Source organism: Rhinatrema bivittatum, chromosome 4 (genome assembly GCF_901001135.1).
Source record: "Rhinatrema bivittatum chromosome 4, aRhiBiv1.1, whole genome shotgun sequence".
NCBI classification, from domain to species: domain Eukaryota; kingdom Metazoa; phylum Chordata; class Amphibia; order Gymnophiona; family Rhinatrematidae; genus Rhinatrema; species Rhinatrema bivittatum.
In genome coordinates this window covers 440,856,895-440,878,029 of record NC_042618.1, presented here as the reverse complement: position 1 = coordinate 440,878,029, position 21,135 = coordinate 440,856,895, and the positions used below count along the sequence as shown (strand labels likewise).

At 44.2% G+C, this 21,135-nt stretch overlaps 1 protein-coding gene across 5 annotated transcripts in view; it reads right to left on the bottom strand.

Annotated features, from left to right (window-relative positions):
* CDK17 (cyclin dependent kinase 17) overlaps positions 1-21,135 on the bottom strand; it is a 407,414-nt gene that overhangs the window by 208,193 nt on the left and 178,086 nt on the right. For all 5 annotated transcript variants that reach the window (XM_029601560.1, XM_029601556.1, XM_029601558.1 and 2 more), the window contains one exon: positions 12,097-12,237. In XM_029601560.1, the coding sequence (XP_029457420.1) occupies positions 12,097-12,214 (118 nt within the window). In that variant the 5' untranslated portion in view covers positions 12,215-12,237. The remainder of the gene's footprint in view (positions 1-12,096; positions 12,238-21,135) is intronic.

The following is a 21,135-nucleotide window of genomic DNA, read 5'->3' as shown; positions in this document are numbered from 1 at the left end:
GAAATGCACATTTTCTAGATACAGAAATGCTGCATTACAGAATAAAGATTTTCATTTTCTATCATTCACGTATCCATGGATCACACACCACCAGCAGAACTGAGCCAAAAAAAAATTTCTAGCACAAATTTTAAATTTTGTCCAAATAACCAAGTAGAGCACACCCCTAGACTATGCATAATTTGATGCACTGCATCAACAATTTTAGAAAATGGGTACAAGATCTTATTCAGATATTTACACAAAATACACAGATATGGAGACAAATACAGAAGAGAGACCATAGAAATGCGCAGACAAAAACTGAACTGCAAATTGCAATAAACTGGACAATGATGCAGCACAACATTACCATTCTTCATAAAACAAACAATAAAATCAAGAAGTGTCGAGACACGTGGGATGATGTGCTGAGGAGGACGTGCTTCTCGCCAGCTCCAGCCACCCCGCTGCTCACACACCATAAAAACCGTTATTAATTGTTGCGAACCACCACCTTTTTGCACCACAGAGCATCGGCTTATGTCGATATATGCACAGATCTCCGCTTCCGATGGCCTCCAGGAGCACCAAGAAAGACAAAGAAAAAGAGAAGAGCAAGCCGGGGGAACCTAAGATGGCGGCAGTAACTAGCGAACCAGACCCAGGCCCTCCTCTTCCACTCGAGCTCTTGCGGGAGACTATTGCCGGCACTTTAGATGAAAAACTGGCCAGCATCCACTCGAAACTGGCGGAGGTGAGCGCGGTGATATCGGAGGTCAGCCCGAGACTTGATCATGTGGAGGGCCGGATATCGGCGGCAGAGGATGAAATGGCGGCGGCCCAGGCAACGATCCGGAAACATGAGGCGGCGATTACTGACCTCCGCGACAAACTGGATGACCTGGAAAACAGGTCAAGGAGGGCGAACCTGAGGTTTCTGGGACTCCCTGAGGCAGTCGACGAGAAGGGGTTGGGACCCTTCCTTGAGGAATGGCTTCCGGAGGCGGTGGGGCTCCCGGACCTTAAGGGCATATTTCACGTGGAATGGGCCCATAGAATCGGGCCGAAGAGGACCACAGATCAGCGCCCGAGAATTGCCATCGCTAAGGTACTAAATGCGGCGCACCAACAGAAGATCTGGCTGGCTTTCCGGGCCAAGAAAGAGCTGATTTATCGCAACCATAAAATACGTCTTACCCAGGATTACTCGGCCCGAGTGACACAACTAAGACGTCAATTCTCGCCGATTTGTACCAAATTGGTAGACAGAAATATCAAGTTCGCGCTACAGTTCCCGGCACTATTGAAAGTGTGGATGGACGGGACAGTTCAGAGCTTTCACACCCCAGAGGAAGCCCAAAAAATTTTCTCCACCTGAGCTCTGTTAAGCTACAGGTACCCCAGGGGCTTGATGGGCCCAGAAAGCGGCGCACTTGCGTGAGTGTGGTGGTTTGTACTCTATTTCCTTTTTTGGCCAATATGGTTCACAGTTGCCAAATATTCTGCATGTTCGAGCTTAATAAGTAAAAAACTTTTCTGTTGAGACTGTCACTGGCTCAGCCGGAGTGAGTCACGGCGCACCGAGACCGACTGTTGCTGGCAAGTGTTTGAGTGGGACAGACGCGCTAGGCGGTGGTGGCGCGTGGCTACCAGTGGACCTGCTAATCTTACCCCCCCGACGAAGTGACCAGGGGGCGGAGCGACCCGGTGCGAGCGTGCTTCGTGACGCGGAGTCGGAGTTCGGATGCCAGCGAGACGGAGCGACGAGAGCGGCGGGGTGTCCGTACATTCCAGACGGACCCCACCTCTTCGCCAGGAGCGAGGAGGACTGTTAGTGGACTGGGTGTTGGTTGTGGGGGTTGGGTTGAATGTGTGGGGGGTTTGGGGGTGTGAGTGCGGGCGGGAAGGGGGGGCAGGGGGGGTGCGGAACAAGGGGGGGGGGAATCGAAGCAGGGGAGTTATTGGGGAAGGGCAGCGGGCGAGCTGTAGGTATGAGGGGGAGGGGGGGGGAGGCCGAGTGGGTTTGCCTGTTGGGGTTTATGCGGCCTGTTGTTCTTTTAACTGCACAGGGGTTGCTACGTTTGCTGGGTTGGCGCATACTATATTTCAGGGGGAGGCTTTATACCTTTGGAAGTGCATGGGGGTACGGTGGGAGGGGGCTGAGCTGGGGGGCCCCTCCTGCCCCTTGGGGAGACTACCTTTCCGATTCCATATTGGCCTGGCCAATTCGGGATGGCTAAACTTATCTCATGGAATGTCAATGGCCTGGGATCACCGATAAAAAGGAAAAAAGTATTGTCCCATCTTCAACGGTTAAAGACTGACATAGCCTGTATACAGGAAACGCATCTCACAGACGTTGAGAGCGCAAAGCTCCATAGAGATTGGGTGGGCACTTGTGTGTATGCACCGGCGGTGCACAGGAAGGCGGGAGTAGCTATCCTTATACGTAAGACACTGGACTTTGTAGTTTCACATACCATCCTTGACCCAGGAGGCCGATTTATTATATTGCAGGGGATCTGGAATCAGAAGCCAGTAACCATTTGCAATGTGTACGCTCCAAACGATTATACGCACTCGTTTTTTGAGGATTTGACTAACAAACTTCATGCAAATACCCGGGGAACTTTGTACGTGGCAGGTGACCTAAATTGTGTCCATGATCCGGCCCAGGACAGAAGCCCTGCCTCTGCATTGGCCCAGGGAAAGAAACGGAAGGGGGTCGCCTACTTATGCCATCACCTGGGGTTACTGGATGTGTGGCGTACCTTACATACTACTGAACGGGATTTCACCCACATATCGAGAGCCCACGGGTCAATGGCCCGTATCGATTACATCCTCCTTTCTCAAGAGGCATTTTTTCAGGTGACCACGGCAGTTATCGAAACCCAAGCCGTATCTGACCATGCCCCAGTGTCCCTTACGTTGGCCACTTCAGCGCCCTCGCGCACTACGAGGCTTTGGTGATTCCCTGCTTACCTTAAAGATGATATCTACTTTAAACAACTTTTGAAAGCCAAGTGGGCAGACTACGCGCTCCACAATAGCCAACATGTTGATCATCCTCAGTTATACTGGGAGGCGGGAAAGGCGGTGATTCGCGGCGATATAATAGCCTATGTTCATAGCCGCACCAAACTCTTAAACAGGGACATCCTACACCTCGATAACCAACTGAAACAGGCCAAGGCTGCGTTGACTCGCTCCAATACGACGGACACTAGGGCTACTTATTACAGTGTGTTGGGCCGTTTGAACACCCTCTTGGATCTCCGCACTAAGCATTACCTTCAAAAAGGTCAACAGCACCTTTTTCAATATGGGAACAAACCTAGTAGACTCCTCGCTAACTTAGTACGGACTCAGAAACCCAAATCCGTTATCCCTACCCTGACTACTCCATCTGGTGGCCGGGCTAGCACAGAATCGGAGATCTGTGAGGTGTTCCGGCAGTTTTACACTGATTTATATGCTGTGGAACCCCCGGTGGGGCGGGCAGACGAGGACAGTTTCTTTGGGGGATTTACACCTCCCTACGCTGACAGCTGCCCAACGCGACTTCCTGAATCGCCCCCTACAGACTTACGAAGTAACACAGGTTATTTCAGCGGCTCCGACTGGACGATCTCCCGGGCCAGACGGGTTTTCGTATGATTTTTACAAGATACTTCTTCTCTCCATCGGGACCCCACTGACCCGGTATTTTACAGATGGGCTAGCTAATCAGGGTTTTTCCCCTAGATTCACTGACACACATATTATAGTCCTTCCCAAACCCGGAAGGGACCCGACCAATCCTTCCTCCTATAGACCGATATCCCTATTAAATTGTGATCAAAAGATACTGGCTAAGGTTCTGGCATTGCGGTTAAGTGTCTTTCTCCCCCATTTGGTTTCCCCTCACCAAACTGGCTTCATTCGAGGCCGTAAACCTCAGGTTAACATCATCAAGCTACTCACTGCTTTGACTATCTGCCAAACTCAGGCCATCCCTGCCCTAGCCATCGGATTCGATTCAGAAAAGGCCTTTGACCGCATGGCATGGTCATACCTGTTCTCCGTGTTACAGCGGTTTGGTATAGGTGGGGATTTTTTACGCTATATTTTGCTCCTATATGACAACCCCTCCTCCTATATTTTTACGAACGGACGGTTGTCGGGTTCCGTGGATATCCGGCGGGGGGTTCGTCAGGGATGCCCACTTTCCCCCTTATTGTATATAGTGTCCATTGACCTTTTACTAAGGAAAATTGATGCATGTAGACAGGTGAAGGGCTTTGGTGGGCCCCACCAAATCTTCAAAATTGCGGCGTTTGCCGATGACTTGTTAATGTTTGTCACTCAACCGCAGCATTCTCTCCCAGTGATTCTAGAGCTTATGCAAGATTTTGGCTCTATAGCGGGATTGCGCATTAACCATGAGAAGTCGGAGGCGTTAGATGTTACTGGGAATCTCCGTGGTGCGTGGGAGGGGGATTTTCCCCTGCGGTGGGTGTCTGACACCCTCAAATATCTCGGCATACGAATTCCGGTGCGTTTACCTGATTTTTACAAGGTGAATATAAACCCTCTGTTGAAGCACACGACGGATAAGTTACGGGGGTGGGCTTCGCTCCCGTTGTCGCTGATGGGCCGTGTCCACCTCTTTAAAATGGCTCTTCTCCCCAAGTGGCTCTACACTATCCAAATGGCCCCCCTGTGGATTAAAACACGGGATCACCAGATACTTAATAGGGCTCTTCAAAAGTTTTTGTGGCGCGGCAAAAAAGCTCGGTTACCTATGGCGGTTCTCACCAGCCCCTGGGAGTGGGGGGGGATGGGCTGTCCCAGCCTGTCTTTATATAACTTAGCCTGCGGCTTACGTTATGTTAGGGACTGGCTTTTTTCAACGGCGACTTTTTCCCCACATCTCTGTCTCTTAGAATGGTTCGCAGTGCCCTCTTTAAATCCGCTGTTACAAATGCCTACGCAAGCCCTCCCCGCACATGTCAAACCACAGGCTATTTTGCGCACTTGTCGGGAGGCCTGGAGGCTGTTGTGCAAATGTGGGGGGGTGTGGGGTATCCTTACTTCTGCTCTCACTATCACCGGCCACGATATGTTCCCCCCTGGGTCCACCGTGAGTGCTTTTAGGCGCTGGAGACGCAAAGGCCTTACCTACATCTATGACTTGTATGAGGGGCCGGCTGGGACCCTCTCTTCCTTTGCTTCGCTTCAAAGCCGTTTCGACTTACCAGTCACTGACCTTTATGCATACTACCAAATTACACATTTTATTAAGTCTAACCAAACCTTGCTCGCAGATACCCCTGCGGCTCAACGCCTCCGAGACGTTGTTCAGGTGGGGAGGTGGGGGAAACCCGCTATCTCCTACTATTATAAGGAAACCCTACGTTTAGTTGACCCTCATACGATTGACTCCCTTTATGAGAAATGGGCAGCCTGGGACCTTTTCTCACTCACATTGTCGGAATTCAAGCAATGTTTCCAGGATTTGCCTACTGTGTCTGATAATATCATATTGCGGGAGTCTCAATATAAGTTTCTTTGGCAATGTTACATTACGCCACAACGGGCCAAGCAAATGAAAATAACGCCCTCCTCCCGGTGTCCCAAGTGCGCTACGGACCCGGCCTCATATTTTCACTGCTTTTGGGACTGCCCGGTGATACTCCACTTTTGGAGGGAGCTTTGTGCCGTATGTTCGGCTGTTCTGAAAGTTAAGCTAACGCTCCACCCTCATCTTTGGTTATTTGGAGCGGATATCCCAGCGGGAGTACCATTATCCGGCCCCCGGCGGCTTTTTGTGGCTAAAGCGGGCCTGGTGGGCAAAAGAGTTATTTTGGCGGAGTGGCTTCAAGCGCACCGCCCCAGCTATGAGCAATGGTTCAGGCGCTTGGTGAACCTCTGTTCTATGGAATACGCCCTGGTTACGACGGGCACGCCAAAGAAGCTTATACGGACCTCTCAAACTTGGGTGGCGTTTACCGAGTATTTAGGGCCACATACAGGTCCTGTACCGGCTATCTGGCGAGTAGTCCCAGAGGACGAAGTGCTCGGGGGGGGGGGGGGGGCCGCAGTAGCTTCTGCCCGCATTACACTCTCCATTGTAGGGCCTCTGCTCATTTCAAGTCCTGTAATTGGCTTTGGTATGAGTAAATGTACCTTTCCCCTAGCTTTCAGCCCTATACTGCAAATTGTGAGTGAGTGGGTGGGAGGGAGAGGGGGGGGATGGGTTGACTTGAATGCAAGGATAATGCTATGTCCTAGTTGTTGTTTTGTTGGTGGTTGTTGTTATTGCAAAACTTTAATAAAAATATATTAAAAAAAAAAATCAAGAAGTGTCATGAATCATAATAGTAAACAAATACTAATAAAAATTTTTCAAAACATCTGATAATAACCAATCATTGAAAAATATTATACATTTCTCAAAACACCAATAAAATATTTCTAAACAGCAGAAACACCAAGGGACGGATTTTAATACCTTCGTGCGGGCATACATTCGTACGTGCAACCAGCGCGCACATACACCCGATTTTATAACATGTGCGCGCAGCCGCGCGCATGTTATAAAATCTGGGGACGGTGCGCACAATAATGCACCTTGCGTGCGCCGAGCCCTTGGGGAGCCCTGCTGGCTTTCCCCGTTCCAAGGCCACTCCGAGATCAGAGCGGCCTCGGAGGGAACTTTCCTTCTGCGCCTCCACCTTCCCCTCCCTAACCCGCCCCCCAGCCCTAAACCCCCCCCCCCCCAACCTTTATTTTATAAGTTGCGCTTGCCTCCGGACAGGCGTAGTTTGCGCGCGCCGGCCGATGGCTGGCCCGCGATCCCGGGCACAACAGCAAATAGCCGCTGTGCCTGGAGGTTCTGGCCTCACCCCACCCCTGGACCGCCCTGCCCACGCCCCACCCCTTTTTTGAAGCCCTGGGACTTACACGCGTTCCGGGGCTTTAGGCCCAGCACACGTAGGGATTTGAAAATCTACCCCCAAATTAATATCCAATAATTTAAACTAAAAAGGGTTTATAAATTTCATTAATTAAATAAATACAATTAAAAACTTTCTATACCTGGGATTTTTTTGATTTCCTATCATACTGAGATTGCCTTGGATTGGGGAGGATGCACAACCTTTATCCTCTCTTAGAAACACTTACACATGTTCATTCTCTCATACACACAGCCTCTTACTCCCTTATACACATACAAATTGTGTGTGGGCATGCAAGCTTGTGGGGGGGTGTGCATATGTGTGACAGGTTTTCACACCCATGCACAGGCTAGCACATGCATACACACTTACACATGGTCATTCTCATACACAATTGCACATGCTCATTCTAACACATATTCTCACTCTCACATACATTTACGCACAGGCTTTTGCACTCTCGTGCACACACACACACACACACACACACACACGGCCTCCCCATCTCTTTGAGCTGCATCGGGATGGGGTCTGCTGAGGCCCGCTGGGGCTTTCTTCAGAGCATGACTGGATTGGTGATGCTGATGGTGCCCAGACTGCCTGCCCAGTGCATCCTACCTACACTGCTCACTTACCAGAGACTATCACTTTTTACCACCAGACAAGTCTCTCACTCACACACACACACATCACTGTTACCACCTCGCCCCAGACCAGCCTCTCTCACCAGTCTCTTTCACCAATCCTTGTCAACCCTTCCCCAGAGCAGATTCTAACTCACTAATCACTGCCACCCTCTCCCCTCAGACTAGTCTCTAACTCACTATCACCCCTCCCCCATATCATTCTCTCTCTCACCTGTCAACCCCTCTCCCCCAAACCAGTCTGTCACTGTTACCCCCTCCTCCCAGACTTTCAGTCACTGTCTCCCCAGACCAGACTCTCTCTCCTTCTCTTTAGTCTGTCACCCTCTCTCCCCAGATCATCTCAATCTCTTCTGTCACTGTCACCTCTCCCTCCAGACCAGATTCTCTCTTCAGTCACCTTCTCCCGATCCAGCCCAATGTCTCTCTGCCTCGAGGAGGGACAGAAACCGGTATATTTAACCAATAGGAATTTATCAATTCAGAACTGCTACTAAAGAGTGAGCCTTCTCCTCCCCCCGACTACTCTCTCTCTCCAGGTGTGGGGAAAATTCTGCAGGAGTATCACTGCAGGCAGTGCTGCTACTGAAAAGCAGGACCTGCAGAATGCCTTCCACAGGTCTCCTGCTCTGTTCTCCACCCCAGATACTGCCCTGCCCCAGACTCAGTAGTGTGTGCGCGCGCGTGCTGCCTCGAAATCGGCTCTACTGCAGGCAACTGAGCTGTTCCACCGCAGTCCCTGCCTGAAGCCTCCTGCAATCCTGGACCCTCGGCACATTCCACTTTTTATTTTTTTTTAAATTACAGTAAGTAAGTTCTTGTTTGGCAGTCTCCCCTTCTGTGGGCTGCCAAGTGACAATGCAGCAAAGGTGGACAAGGAACCCTATTTTGCATGCCAGCGACTGCTTTGTACTTACTTTTTATTTTTGAAGACCCTGATCTGCAGAGGCAGACAGGCAGCAGAGTCACAGTGGGAACCAAATAGGCCACAAAACAAAGCAGCTCTGCACAAGCTGTGCTGCAACCAGCAGAGACCTTGCTCATCCAAAACACAAGGGACAGAGGCAGCAGAAAATGGTTAGAATGCATGGTGCCGGTGCAGTGATGACATAATATGCTGCAATTTTTTTTTTTTAATGTTTTGCAGTTCGCAGTGTGTGAGGCTATGAGGCAGACGCAGCAGGGGCGTTTTGAGTTTTTAGACTTAGCTTTTGGGTACTTGCCAGGTTCTTATGGCCTGGATTGGCCACTGTTGGAAACAGGATGCTGGACTTGATGGACCCTTGGTCTGACCCAGTATGGCATGTTCTTATGAGTGGGGCATTTTTGCTGCCTCAAAATTCTGCCGCCTGGGGCGGCCATCTCACCCTGCCTCATAGAACCACCCATGGCATGATAAGGGGCTGCTGTCCTTCACTGTAGAGTGGAACAGAGGGTTAGCAGGGACCTTGCATTAAAAGAGACGTTTTCCTTTTTGAAGATATTGGGGAGGAATATTTTGTCACCGGAAAGCTCACCACCAGAAAAGGGACGCGCACACAGGGAAACAATACCTGAGAGATAAAAGCACTTGGATTTTTCTGTTGTGTATCACAATTGTCCAAAGTTTATTTTTGTGATCTGGACTTTGAAAGATTTTTCCTTGGTGGCAGGACAATTTTCCTACTTTGAACACCCCTTCAAGTTTTTATTATAAATGTATTATCATAATCCATTTAGTACAGTTTTCTGCCATGGGCAGAATATAAATTTTATTAAAAAAAAAAAAAAAAAAAAAGTGTCCTGCCTGTTTCTTCAGATCAAGGAACTCTGAAAGCCAGGGCATCTAAGACCAGTACATCTGAGACTGAAACTAAGGAGAGCTTGAGAGGCTAAGAGCTCCCTCCCCTGTGAATCTAGGGCCTTGAATGTTTATCCTTCTCCCCGTCGGAAGAATCCCGGCACACAAATGGCCTATTTAGAACTGTGGACTATGTTTGAGAGTGGTAAAGGAGATCAGGGAGACACTGTGGCCCTAGGGACCACTGTGTGCCCCTAGAGATCTTTTACCTTATATCCAGTATCTTCCTCCCTTAAATTAGATTTCAGATACACAATTTAGATTGTTTTGCTTACATATTCGTTTTAATTTCTTTTTCTCTCATATTTGTAGTGTATGATCTTAAATTTTTTTTTTTTTTTATTTTTTTTTACAGGGCCTTCCACATTGCTGATTTGGCCATTTTTAAATCCCCAGCATATCTGTTTGATTGGTGCAGTGCTGTATGCTATTGACCACAAATTAAACAATTTTCTGCTCAAAAAACAATCTTTGAAGAGTTTGACATTGTATTCAGTGAAATGGAGAAATAAATCTCTTTCCCATTAAACTGAGCAGGGTAGCCACCAAAGCCCTGCACTGCAGCCAGCATGGTCTTGTGGGGTGATACTTTGCATCAGTAAAATGAAAGTAACAGCAATGTGCTTGCTGCACAGCCTTAGAATTACAAGCTTATATCCTTTTACTTCCAACTCCCAACGCATATAACCAGAACCTACATACAGTAAACGAAATAAAGAAACCCACCCAGAGTTAATAAATAATGGAGGGGGGAGTTAAAAACAAAATTCTAAAACTGAAACAACTGGATAGACTGTGGGAAAAATCTTGCTAAGGTGAATCCCTCATCCTTTTGATACATTTATAATGTTATGATAGCCTTTCTGTATATAAAACATCATGCTAGTTTTTTTATTATCTTATTGGCAAGAAAATGTAGTCATTTTTCTGTTATTTGTTGACTTTTTTTTTTTTTTTAGTCTCTTGATTGGCTTTTCATGAGTTATTTAGGTTATCAGCTTTGAACTTGGATATTCCAGGTAAAAGCAGAATATAAATGCCAATTTAAATTGAGTATTAAAATGTGGCAGTGGTGAGCGAAACATAAATAGAGCATGTCTGTTAGTATTTAGCAAACCTACGCAAAAATGGGAGACATGCATCAGGTCAGTTAGACCATGGATAACCAACTCAGTGTCACTCAAACTCACATGCCAGCACTGTCAGAGGAAAGCCAAGGCAACAACAGCAGCATGAGGCCGGCATTCTATACCTACAAATAGACACTGCAATGTTTTGAAAGAAGGGCATCAGATTAACAACCAGCATGGTCTCCTGGCAAAATGATTCACTCACTGTTACAAAGGTTTTACTCACTACAACAGAATATGGAACTGTGAAATTATTGCATAAGAAAAAAAAAAAGTGTCCCCTAATGTCTTTTCTAGCACATAAATACCTCAGTTCTATAAATTAGTTCACAAAACTGAATTATACACAAAATTAAATTTCTTGGTTAAAAGATTTCTACTTCAATAAAAACAGCATTGTTTAAATACAGAAAGGATTTTCAGATTTTTTCTACTGTAAATAAAATCCAGTGAATAAATCATTGTATTTAAAGGACATCACTTTATAATAAACAAGGTCTATTTTTAAATAATTATCAGCCTCACTGCGCTATGCTTCTGCTTCCTACTCTGCAGATGCAGCATTTCCAACTCCGCATCTCTTTTCAGAATAAAGAAATGCTATACAATTATTGCTGCTGCTACAAGACTAAGGCGAGTGACGTATACAGTGGCTCAGTTTGCTTTAAATATAATCAGAAACTATAGCTCCCCTATCAAAAACAGTCCAGGGATTTTGGAAACAAAGTTTGGTTATGTATACTATTTAAACTATTATCTCCCCCGACACACACACACATGCTGAAAAAGGAGGGGGTAAGTGAAAAGTATTTGCATGCTTGAAACAGAATAGAGATTTTCCATTATCGACAATTTCATTTCTATTAACTACAACTGTTGGGATCATAGGGTACTCTTTCTGAGGACTATAAGAGCACCCAAACTGTTAGAAGGCTCTACTCCAACAATTTTAACCTCTTCCACCAATATGAGCGCTCTATCAAGATAACAATGGAAACAGAAATTAGCACACGCTCACTCACTTTCTATTTCTTCTCGATGCTGAAAGAAATATTACACTTCCCTTCAAGGATTATTGTTAGAATTAATTTCTATTAAGGAAAACATCTTTTCTGTTACACTCAACATCTGCAGCACCTTACAAAGAAGGCAGGATAGCTGCCGGAAGGACTCTTCTCCTTAAGAATTCATCTGGCAAGGCAAACTCGTTCTCTCTGCAATGCCTCATAGTTCAGCAACGTTCCTCTACTGAACATTTTGTTTTACTGTCTTATGATTGCTTTGACTCATACCTTTAACCTCAAACTGAAAATCAATAAAGGGGGAAGGAAAAACCAAGTAACGTCGCAGACTCTAGGAAGAACCAAGCTAGAACACATGGCACAAATACTTTAACTCTTGCTACTTTCAATCTCAAAAGTTTGTGGGAAGAAAATAATTTCCATACTCAAATCTACATAATAAAAAATAATTCCTGTTTCTTATATTCATTGACAAAAAAAAAAAATGTTCTCATTAGATATATATTTACACGGTTAATTAAAATGGCCACATACCATTGTCTTTACTGCTATTTTCTTCAATTGTCATTTGTTCTGCCAGCTCAGACAGCGACTCATCAATAGTCTGGCTTCCACGCAATGTGAGAGAAAGTCTTCTTTTAAACTTTTTCATGTTTTCTAGTTGACTTTGGTGGCCTGCAAACATACAAGTTAATTATGTGGTTATTTAGAGTCAATAAGACAGAAATCTTAATAGTTACTAGCTCATTTGTACAGGACTCATCTCGGTAGCTAATCAATTACCTGAATGGCATTATAATGGGTTCAGTGAAGACGGATGACAAAGTAAAGCAGTCTGGGCCCTTAAGAAGTCCTCTAAACAATGACCTGTGACACAATGAAACAGTACTTTTCATGTCTAATTCACTGATTCAAATTTGGTTTACGTTATTAGAGCCCCGAGTCATTACAATTTGAAACATTTGATGGCCTATGTGAAATGAGTTGAGGTCTCAGTGGACAGATGTCCACATCACTATTAACTGGAAGATGACAGATTCGCTTGATGTTCTTAACCCACATTCCCCCACTCTCCCCCATTTCACCCCATCCACAAATGACAGGAATCTTTTGTTTGGAACAATAAAGGCCGCAGTTTATTAAAGACCCGAGCCCTCCAACCATTTTTATACAATACAGAAATACCCCCATATCTTCACCTTTTATTGTGCCCCCCACCTCTTCCAGTGGTAGAGCTTCATTGATCCACGCCTCAGAGCATTGGCCCCCCTCCTGCTCATTGGCAATCTCGTGTAGCAGCCCCCCCGCACTACACAAGATTTCCCCCCCCCCCCCCCTTACAACTTTTAACCCTAACATAAATTCAACAACCTATGGGCTCGGGTTTACCGCTACTACGACAACTTCTCCTATTAACACCTACAAGCCCTACCCTGCTTACCCCCAACGGGTGGGAGGGCGGGAAAGCCTCTGCCCGCTGCCTCAGCCGTTCCTCACCAACTGAGGCACGAAACCGTTTCTCCTGCATATCTTTCTCCTTTAAGCCAATCCTAACTTCCCATTCAAAATTCTCCTCACCTATTGGTTGCCTATTAACTTCACCCTCCCCCTCCCTTTCTGCACTTCATTTTAACCCCTGGTTTTGCTCACTTTTCCTTCCGTTACCTACGCGGAGCAAGACAAGCTCGCTCCGCTTCATAAAAGATGAATTATCCTTTCATGCTTAGATGCAGTTAACTCTATCTAGAACAGCACTGACAAATATTGCAGAAGTTTACACTACTATTGCCTGTGCGCTACCTATTCAGTGAATAAAAATGAGGATGCTGGTTTCCAAGTCTTCATGGACACTGAACTCACTAGTAGGGGGAAAAGAAGAGATATGGAATATACTTTTCTTATAGGCTATTCAAAATGTATTTAACATCCAAAGTCCTACCATATTAATGTTCTGAGTTTACAATAAGACCATCATCAGGAAGCAGAGACTCATGTGGCAGGGAAAGCAGAAGTGTGTGTCTTTAAAAGTTACTTCCAATTTTAGAATGACAATTTTATTAAAAATTATTGAACTTTCAGGTAAAACATTATTAGTCTGAGCAGGGAACTGAGCCTTATCTGTCAATATGGGAACAAATGGCTTCCTAGCAAACCATTAGAGGGTTGCAATCTAGTATAGAAAAGACAACCAAGATTCAAAATGTCAACATGAGAAGTAGCAGCAATTATTAAAATATCTAAGCAACATATTTGCAGTAATAACTAAAATGTATGAGCTAATGATTTCTGCAGCTTTTTAATGAAGTAAATGCTTGGCCTTTCTTCTCTATAAAACAGTGGTTCTGCATCTAACAGCCAATACATCTTTTTGCTCCAAATTCAACATTATCAAGTATAAATGTGCATATACATTGATTTTTAAGACAGGACCCCCAGCAATAAAAACATCTGGTATATATATCATCTTTGGCATTTATGTCTTTACTCTCTATTAGGGGCCGTGACTTGCTTGCTTCACTAGCCAACCCCACTAGTACACTCTCCACTATGTATGCTGCATTCCTGCCTAGGTATAAATGCAATGGATGGCTAGGTAGGATGACTGCTGATAATGAAATGATAGGATACTTCCTGACCTAATGAAAGGAAGGACAGGGAGAGGGCTACAGAATTCCTGACCCTGCCCTTCCTTTTCTCGCCCCCTCCACCCGAGCATGCTATATGTTAAGGGGCTCTCTCCCCCTCCCAAATACAGAGTAGCTTAGAATGGCATGCCAACTTGAAAAAGCACATTTTATGACTCCATAACCTGCATGTGTTATAGAAGTTCATACCCAATCTATATGGTCTGCCACAGTTGAGCTTTTACAAATTTGCTTATGTAATATCAGAAAATGGTTAAGTTAGCCCTTAATATGTCAAAAATGACTTACTCTTGGTTCAAAGGCCACACTCAAAATTATGCCTTGCAAATTACCATTGATGTGTAAATTTCACATAGGTCTGGATTGACACTAATCTTTTCCTGCATACTCGCATCAAGAATATAGTAAGAACTGTTTTTGGTTTGTTTTTTTTTAATTACGCATTGTTTGTTGGCTGAAACATTTACTTGAAAATCTGACATCCTGTGCTTATGTTTTTTTTGTAGTGCTAATAATGATTTGTCAATTTTATCTAAAATTTCAATATATTTAATGCTTCATCAAGGGCTTGACACCAACATTTAAAAGCAGCTCTACAACGTATCAAAGTGTAATCATATTACATTGCCTACCTATGCCATAGTAAAACATAACCGCATAGATTAATTTCTGTTTGTGTTTGTATTTCCTCGAAACTTTAAGCGTACTGTTTAAGTTTCTTTTTCTGCATCTGGCTGCACTACTTAATCTTAAATCTTCAAAACCACTGGTGATTAAATTATCTCATCATTAGGAGTGTTAATCTTTTCATCTGCTTTCCCATCATAAAGAATCTGGAGGGTGCAGAGTGGTTTGCTGAACTATTCCTCATTATGTGAAATATTTTGAAGTTACTATCAGAGGACATCACTTTATAAACAATCTTCCAGGGATAGGGATGTACATTTGGATGATTTGAATGGGAAAATTGATTCAAAAGATGCAATTTTTTGTTCAGGTTATCGGAACTGAATGGGTACAGTCTTATGAAGATGAAAATCCTTTTAGGTTCATTTAGTTCTGTCCAATTAAAGTCTATGGTCAGATCACTCCCTAATTCACCAAAACCTGTCCATATACACACCCACCTGCCCCTCCCCCAATAACATCCCCACCATCCAATTCAGGAAACCATGTAAAACAGAGGACCTGATTGAATCACTCCCGCCCACACTTGACAAACTAGACCTAACCAACATTGAAACCACCCTTGCCTCCTGGAACATCATCACACAACATTGCCAACCAACTCTGCCCCCTAATAACCAAAGACATACACCCCCCAAACATAAAATACCATGGTACTCTCCAGAACTAAAAAAACTCAAATAAAACCTTAGAAGAACCGAAAAACAGTGGCAAATCTCACATTCCCCCAGTCTCCTGACCACTTACAGAACCAACCTACACAACTACAGAACAGCAATACTCACAACTAAGTGCAACTACTACTCTTCTTCAGTTTCCAGTTTCCCTCATAAATGAATCCCTGCCTAGATCCCCACCTACACCATCACCCACCACACCCTCCCACAACACACACATATACAGGGGAAGAAGTGGAAAGTGTGAGGGGGAGGGGGAAGTGTGCATACACCCCCCATCTCAAGAACACCCACTATACCACCACCACCAGTGCACACACAGTGGGGGAGAAGGGGTGAGTACAGAAGTGGAGTATAAGGGGAAAAGCAGAGAGGAAAGGAGACGGGTAGGAAATAGCACATGCAAAGGAGGGGAGAGGAAGAGGAGAATGCAAGGGGGACAGAGAACACCCATGTCAAGTCCCACACACCAGCACATATACCACATACTGCACTCCACACATACGATCCTCCTCCCACTCCTCCATCCCCTTAACACAACCATTTTCACTCCCCCTCCCCACATACCACCACCCCTGCACAGATGACCTCCTATTCCACAATACTCACCCTCCCTCCCATACCTCCACTGCCCACCAGCACACCTACACACATCCCTACACTAGCACTTCCCCCCCAGATGTACACACATTTACACTACCACCTTCACCCCACATACACACACCCTACCCAGTACACCTCATGCTTGTACCTTATCTCCAACACTAGCACCCCACTCGTCCCCACCTACATCAATCTCACAGTCCCATACTTCCACCCTCACCAACTACACGATTCCTTTATTAACTTTCTTTATTAAGATTAATCATTTAAACACAAAAACACTAAACTAAGTACAAAATAAACAATTCAAAACATCTAGACACAAACAAACTAAACAATTCATTAATTTAGAAATCATAAAACAATAAAATAAATATACAAGATTAAAATACCAGACAATAACAAGTCCTATCCTGGTTTAAAAGAAAGCCTGATTAAAAAGAGGTGTTTTAACAAAACCTTACAAATTTTTAAATAGTCTGACAGGCACATTGCCTCTGGGAATGAGTTCTGCAAAGCAGGAGCCACAACAGAAAAAGTACATTCTCGTGTTTCTACAAGATGAGCATGCCTGAGGGAACGTCTAGAAAACTCCTCTGAGAGGACCTCAAGGAGTAACTAGGCTGATAGATCCTCAAAAGAGCATTGGATCAGGAAGTTCAATCAGTGTTGAGTTTGAAAACCATTGTACCTTTTTTGCATTCAATGTGTTGTAAAATTAATTACCAATGTAGATTGATAAGAACTGGGCTATGATCCCTATGGCTCATACCTGATATGAGCCATACAGCCAAATTCAAAAGTAATTGTAAAGGTCTTAAAGTTGAAATAGGAAGGCCAATGTAGATAGCATTACAATCAACCAAGGTAATTGTACCACCATGTGAAAATATATTTTATTTGCTCAACCATAATTACATAGCTGTCAGCAGATAGCATAGTGAGAAATTACTAAGGAACTGGTGCCTCCTACATTAAAGTTAAATTAGAATTCTAATTAATAAAGCTTTTTATAGTATTGAACAGAAAGAACCTTTTTTAAAATGAGCCTAGGGAAAAATTATTTCCACTTATCTCTGCATAATGTCTACATGGGTTTCTTGGGGCAATCAACAAGGAAGTGCCCCAATTTAGATTCACAAAGTGGGAGTGGCCAAGAAGGAGGAATTTTAGAAAGTTTACACAGTGATAGCTTCTTGGACACTTCCAAAAGAGTCAGAACAAAGCAGGAAGACCTTGAGAATTTTGTATCAACTGCAAAGTGAATTTATCTAAAAAAAGTATTTTCAATGTGCTGCTCTTTTGAAACATTTAACAAGCAGGACATCTTCCAGAAACCTGACCAATGAAATTACTGCCTGTGCAAAAAATACAACCTATTAAAGTGGGACATAAGTTCCAGCATGAACAAAGAAAAAGAAAAGCAAACATGAAAACCTCATAGCAGAACCACTGAAAGACCAAGGAGTCTCTAGTGCAAAAGGATGGCACTGATGCATGTTGCATGGCTTCTATTTTTTTTTTTTATTCATTCTTGTGACTGAATGTAGCCTCCTTGCCTTTCATGGAATCCACCAGAAAGCTTTGTTTCATTTTCTTTTGGACAATTCTGTACGAGTTGAAGAATGTGTGTTCTTGATGATTTACATGTAACAGGTCCCCAAGTTGGATGTGGTATCCATCACTTTGGGGTGGTACGGGTCCAGGTTCAGTCCAGATGGGGAGAAAGAGTAATCTTCAGGGTCCCTGGTGTGTCTATCCACTCTTTACTCTCAATGTCCACACTAAAAATAGAGGACCTCCAACAGGTTCCAACCAGTTCAGAGAAGGAGCAATAAAAGGCAACCGACAAAGGCAGGAAGATCAGGAGAAACTCAGGAGTCAAAGAATGGTGTTCAAATAAAATAGTCTTTATTGCAACTTAAATAAAATAATCCAAGCCACAGTGCCAAAAATAAAGAACAGCATTCGAAATATAACAGCAATGAAGATTGTTGTTAAATTTGTTCATCTTAGGTGTTACCTCCTCTCACTGCTCTTGCACCATTATCCATAGAGAAAAACTGCTTCATCTTGCAATGTGGGAAAACTGGAATAGGGTTCCAGCATGAAGTCAACCAGCAAACAGAAGAAAATCCCCAAACACAAAACTACAGGACAACTGTCCCCACGTACAAAAACATCCAACTGCAACTGGTCCAAGTTTGGGTTTTTTTTTCTCATTATTTAATTATTTAATCCAGGTTATCTTCAATATGAAGACAAAAACATTCATCAGGCCATAAAATACAAAGAATAAAAAAAACCCAAATACAAATAACAAAAAAAACTCAGTCCTGGAAAATCAAGATGTAGTTACTCATTGAGAATCGAACTACGGACACGCTGTGGTAGAGATTGCAAATAACTTTTCTTCAAACTGGAAAATACTGTATGACTATCTCACTGGGTGTAGCCCTTTGAGTCCTTGTATCAAAAAGTATCAAAATCTTCTTACTCTTAAAATATCAGTGATTGCTTGGACTCCCTGTCACCTACATAAAACTAATTATTGAATCAGACCTGAACAGACAAGAATGCAATGAATTCATACAGAATTCAAAAAATGTTAAAAACTTATCTGTTTAACGACGCTTACAGAATACAATAAACTCAGTAATACCTTCAGTCGTATCGCTTTAAGGCCAACCACCGTGTATGAACTTACTTTACACTGTATTATTTTTGTCTTTTAAACTATGTATGAGTGCCTGTAAACAGCCTAGATGGACATGTAAATGTCTTAATGTGCGGTATATAAAAACTTTTAAATAAATAAATAAAATAGTGACTTTTTTTTTTTTTTTTTAACAGAATTTGATGAAAGATTTATTCCAAGATGTAGGAATATAAAATGACAAGGGTGGACTCAGAGGAGATCCTTACAAATAAAGGATATATGACTATAATGAAGAACTCTTTATTCTAACTTATGAAATGGGGGGAGGGGGGGGGGGAAGGGTAGGACAAAATCAAGGCAAAAATAACACCAAAAGAGTAGGCTACAGAACCAAGAAGCCTAAAAGTTGATATTTTGAATAATCTCTAGCAAGTACTACAGCTTTAATATATAATCGATTTATACTAGTTGATTTCAGTTTGAATAACTGCAACCTACACTAGTGAAGAGGAACAACATCCTCTCCAGCAGGAGTCAATAACTTATTTCTGCTATCAGGTCTCAGCTATGCAAACAAGAGGTCAAAAACGAATGAAATGTAATAGAATATCAAATTTGGCATACTCAACAGTAAAATCAGAAAAGACTATTACTACTTAACATTTCTACAGCACTACTCGACATATGCAGCACTGTACAAACAGAACAGAGGTTCCCAACTTTTTTTTTTGTTTCGTGGCACACCTGGCACAGCGGTCACTTCGTTGTGGCACACTTCCCACTTCCCCATCACCACCTTCTCCTTCCCTTTTCCCCCAGCATCATAATTATGCTTCTCCCATCTTCTCCCCAGCATCTTTCCTTCCTTATCTCCCACAACCCTGGCATCATTATCACCTTCCCTCTCCCACCATCTCTTTCCGCACCCTCACTCCCTGGCATCACCACCACCTTTCTTTTCCTTCTACCCCTTTCTCCCACCTCCAGGCATTAACGCCAACTCTTTCCCAACTCCTCACATCAACCCCTTCCATCTTCTCACCCCCTGGCATCATTTCCTTCCTTCCGCTTCCATCCTTTTCACTCATCCCTTGGCATCATCTCCTTCCCTCTTGAGGAATAATAGGAAAACGTAGTTTAAATGTTTCTGGAAGTAACAACCCTTATACTAGGCCTCTGACCCTAATCGTATGTGCCATGTAACACACAGATACCAAGTACTGTGGTGGATGTGTGCTCAGGAATGTTATAGATTCCAGAGAAAATGCAAGAAGTAATACGAAATAAGGGCAAAGGGGAAATGGGTGTGACAGAGATAAGAACGGTATAAAGTTTTGGTTAGAACAAAGGACCATTTGACTGGCATCTTTTTTCTGCCACTATGCAGGCAGCTAGCGGAGATCTGATCTCAGTACCTTCAGAATTCTTTGTACTTTATTTGCTTTTAATAAGGTTCTGTTAGTTGCTCCTTTACTCCTCTCAATAATAAAAATTATTTAATTATAAGACAACTGCCTAGTTGTTTATTTAAGAAAATAAACCAAATTAACACACTCCACCCATCCCCAGGCATTAACACCTTCCACCACCTCTTTCTTCCCCATCCCCCTCGCATCATCACCTTTCCCTCTCCCTCAGACATCTCATTCCCTCTGCCTTCACCTCTCCGTCCCCTGGTATTATCTCCTTTCCTCTTCCTCCACCACTCCATTAGCCCCTAGCATCAATTTCTCTCTCTATTCCCTGGCATCGCTTTCTCTTCCCTCTCCCTCCACTCCCCATGCCAATCACTTTGTTCCCTTTCCCTTCCATCTAGGCATCACTTGCCCTCTACCTCACTTCCTGGCATCACCATCATTTCCCCTCTCTCCACTCCTCTCCCCCACTGACATCAATCTTCCATTTCCCCTACACCCTGGCTTCATCACCTTCCCTCTCCCTCCACCCTTCTCCCCCCAGCACCTGGCATCAATTTCCCTACCCCCCCCCCCCCATCTCCTGGCATCACCACCTTCCCTCTCTCCCCCCCCACACATATACTATGGAACATTCATCTGTCCCTTTCCCCACTCCACTCCACATCCCTGAATAGCAAACGTCTGGGAGCAGGTTTACCAAGTACTGCTTCTTCCTCCTTTGTCAGCCTCCCTCTGCAATCTGAATTGCAGGGGGTCAGCAGGTCTCACAAGACTATAGTTTGTTGCACAGGAGAGCCAGCAGAGGGGAAGCAGGTGCCGATAAGCGCTGCTCTCCGACACCCCTGCTGGCAGGAAGACATTCTGCAGGCCAGAAGGGAAACAGG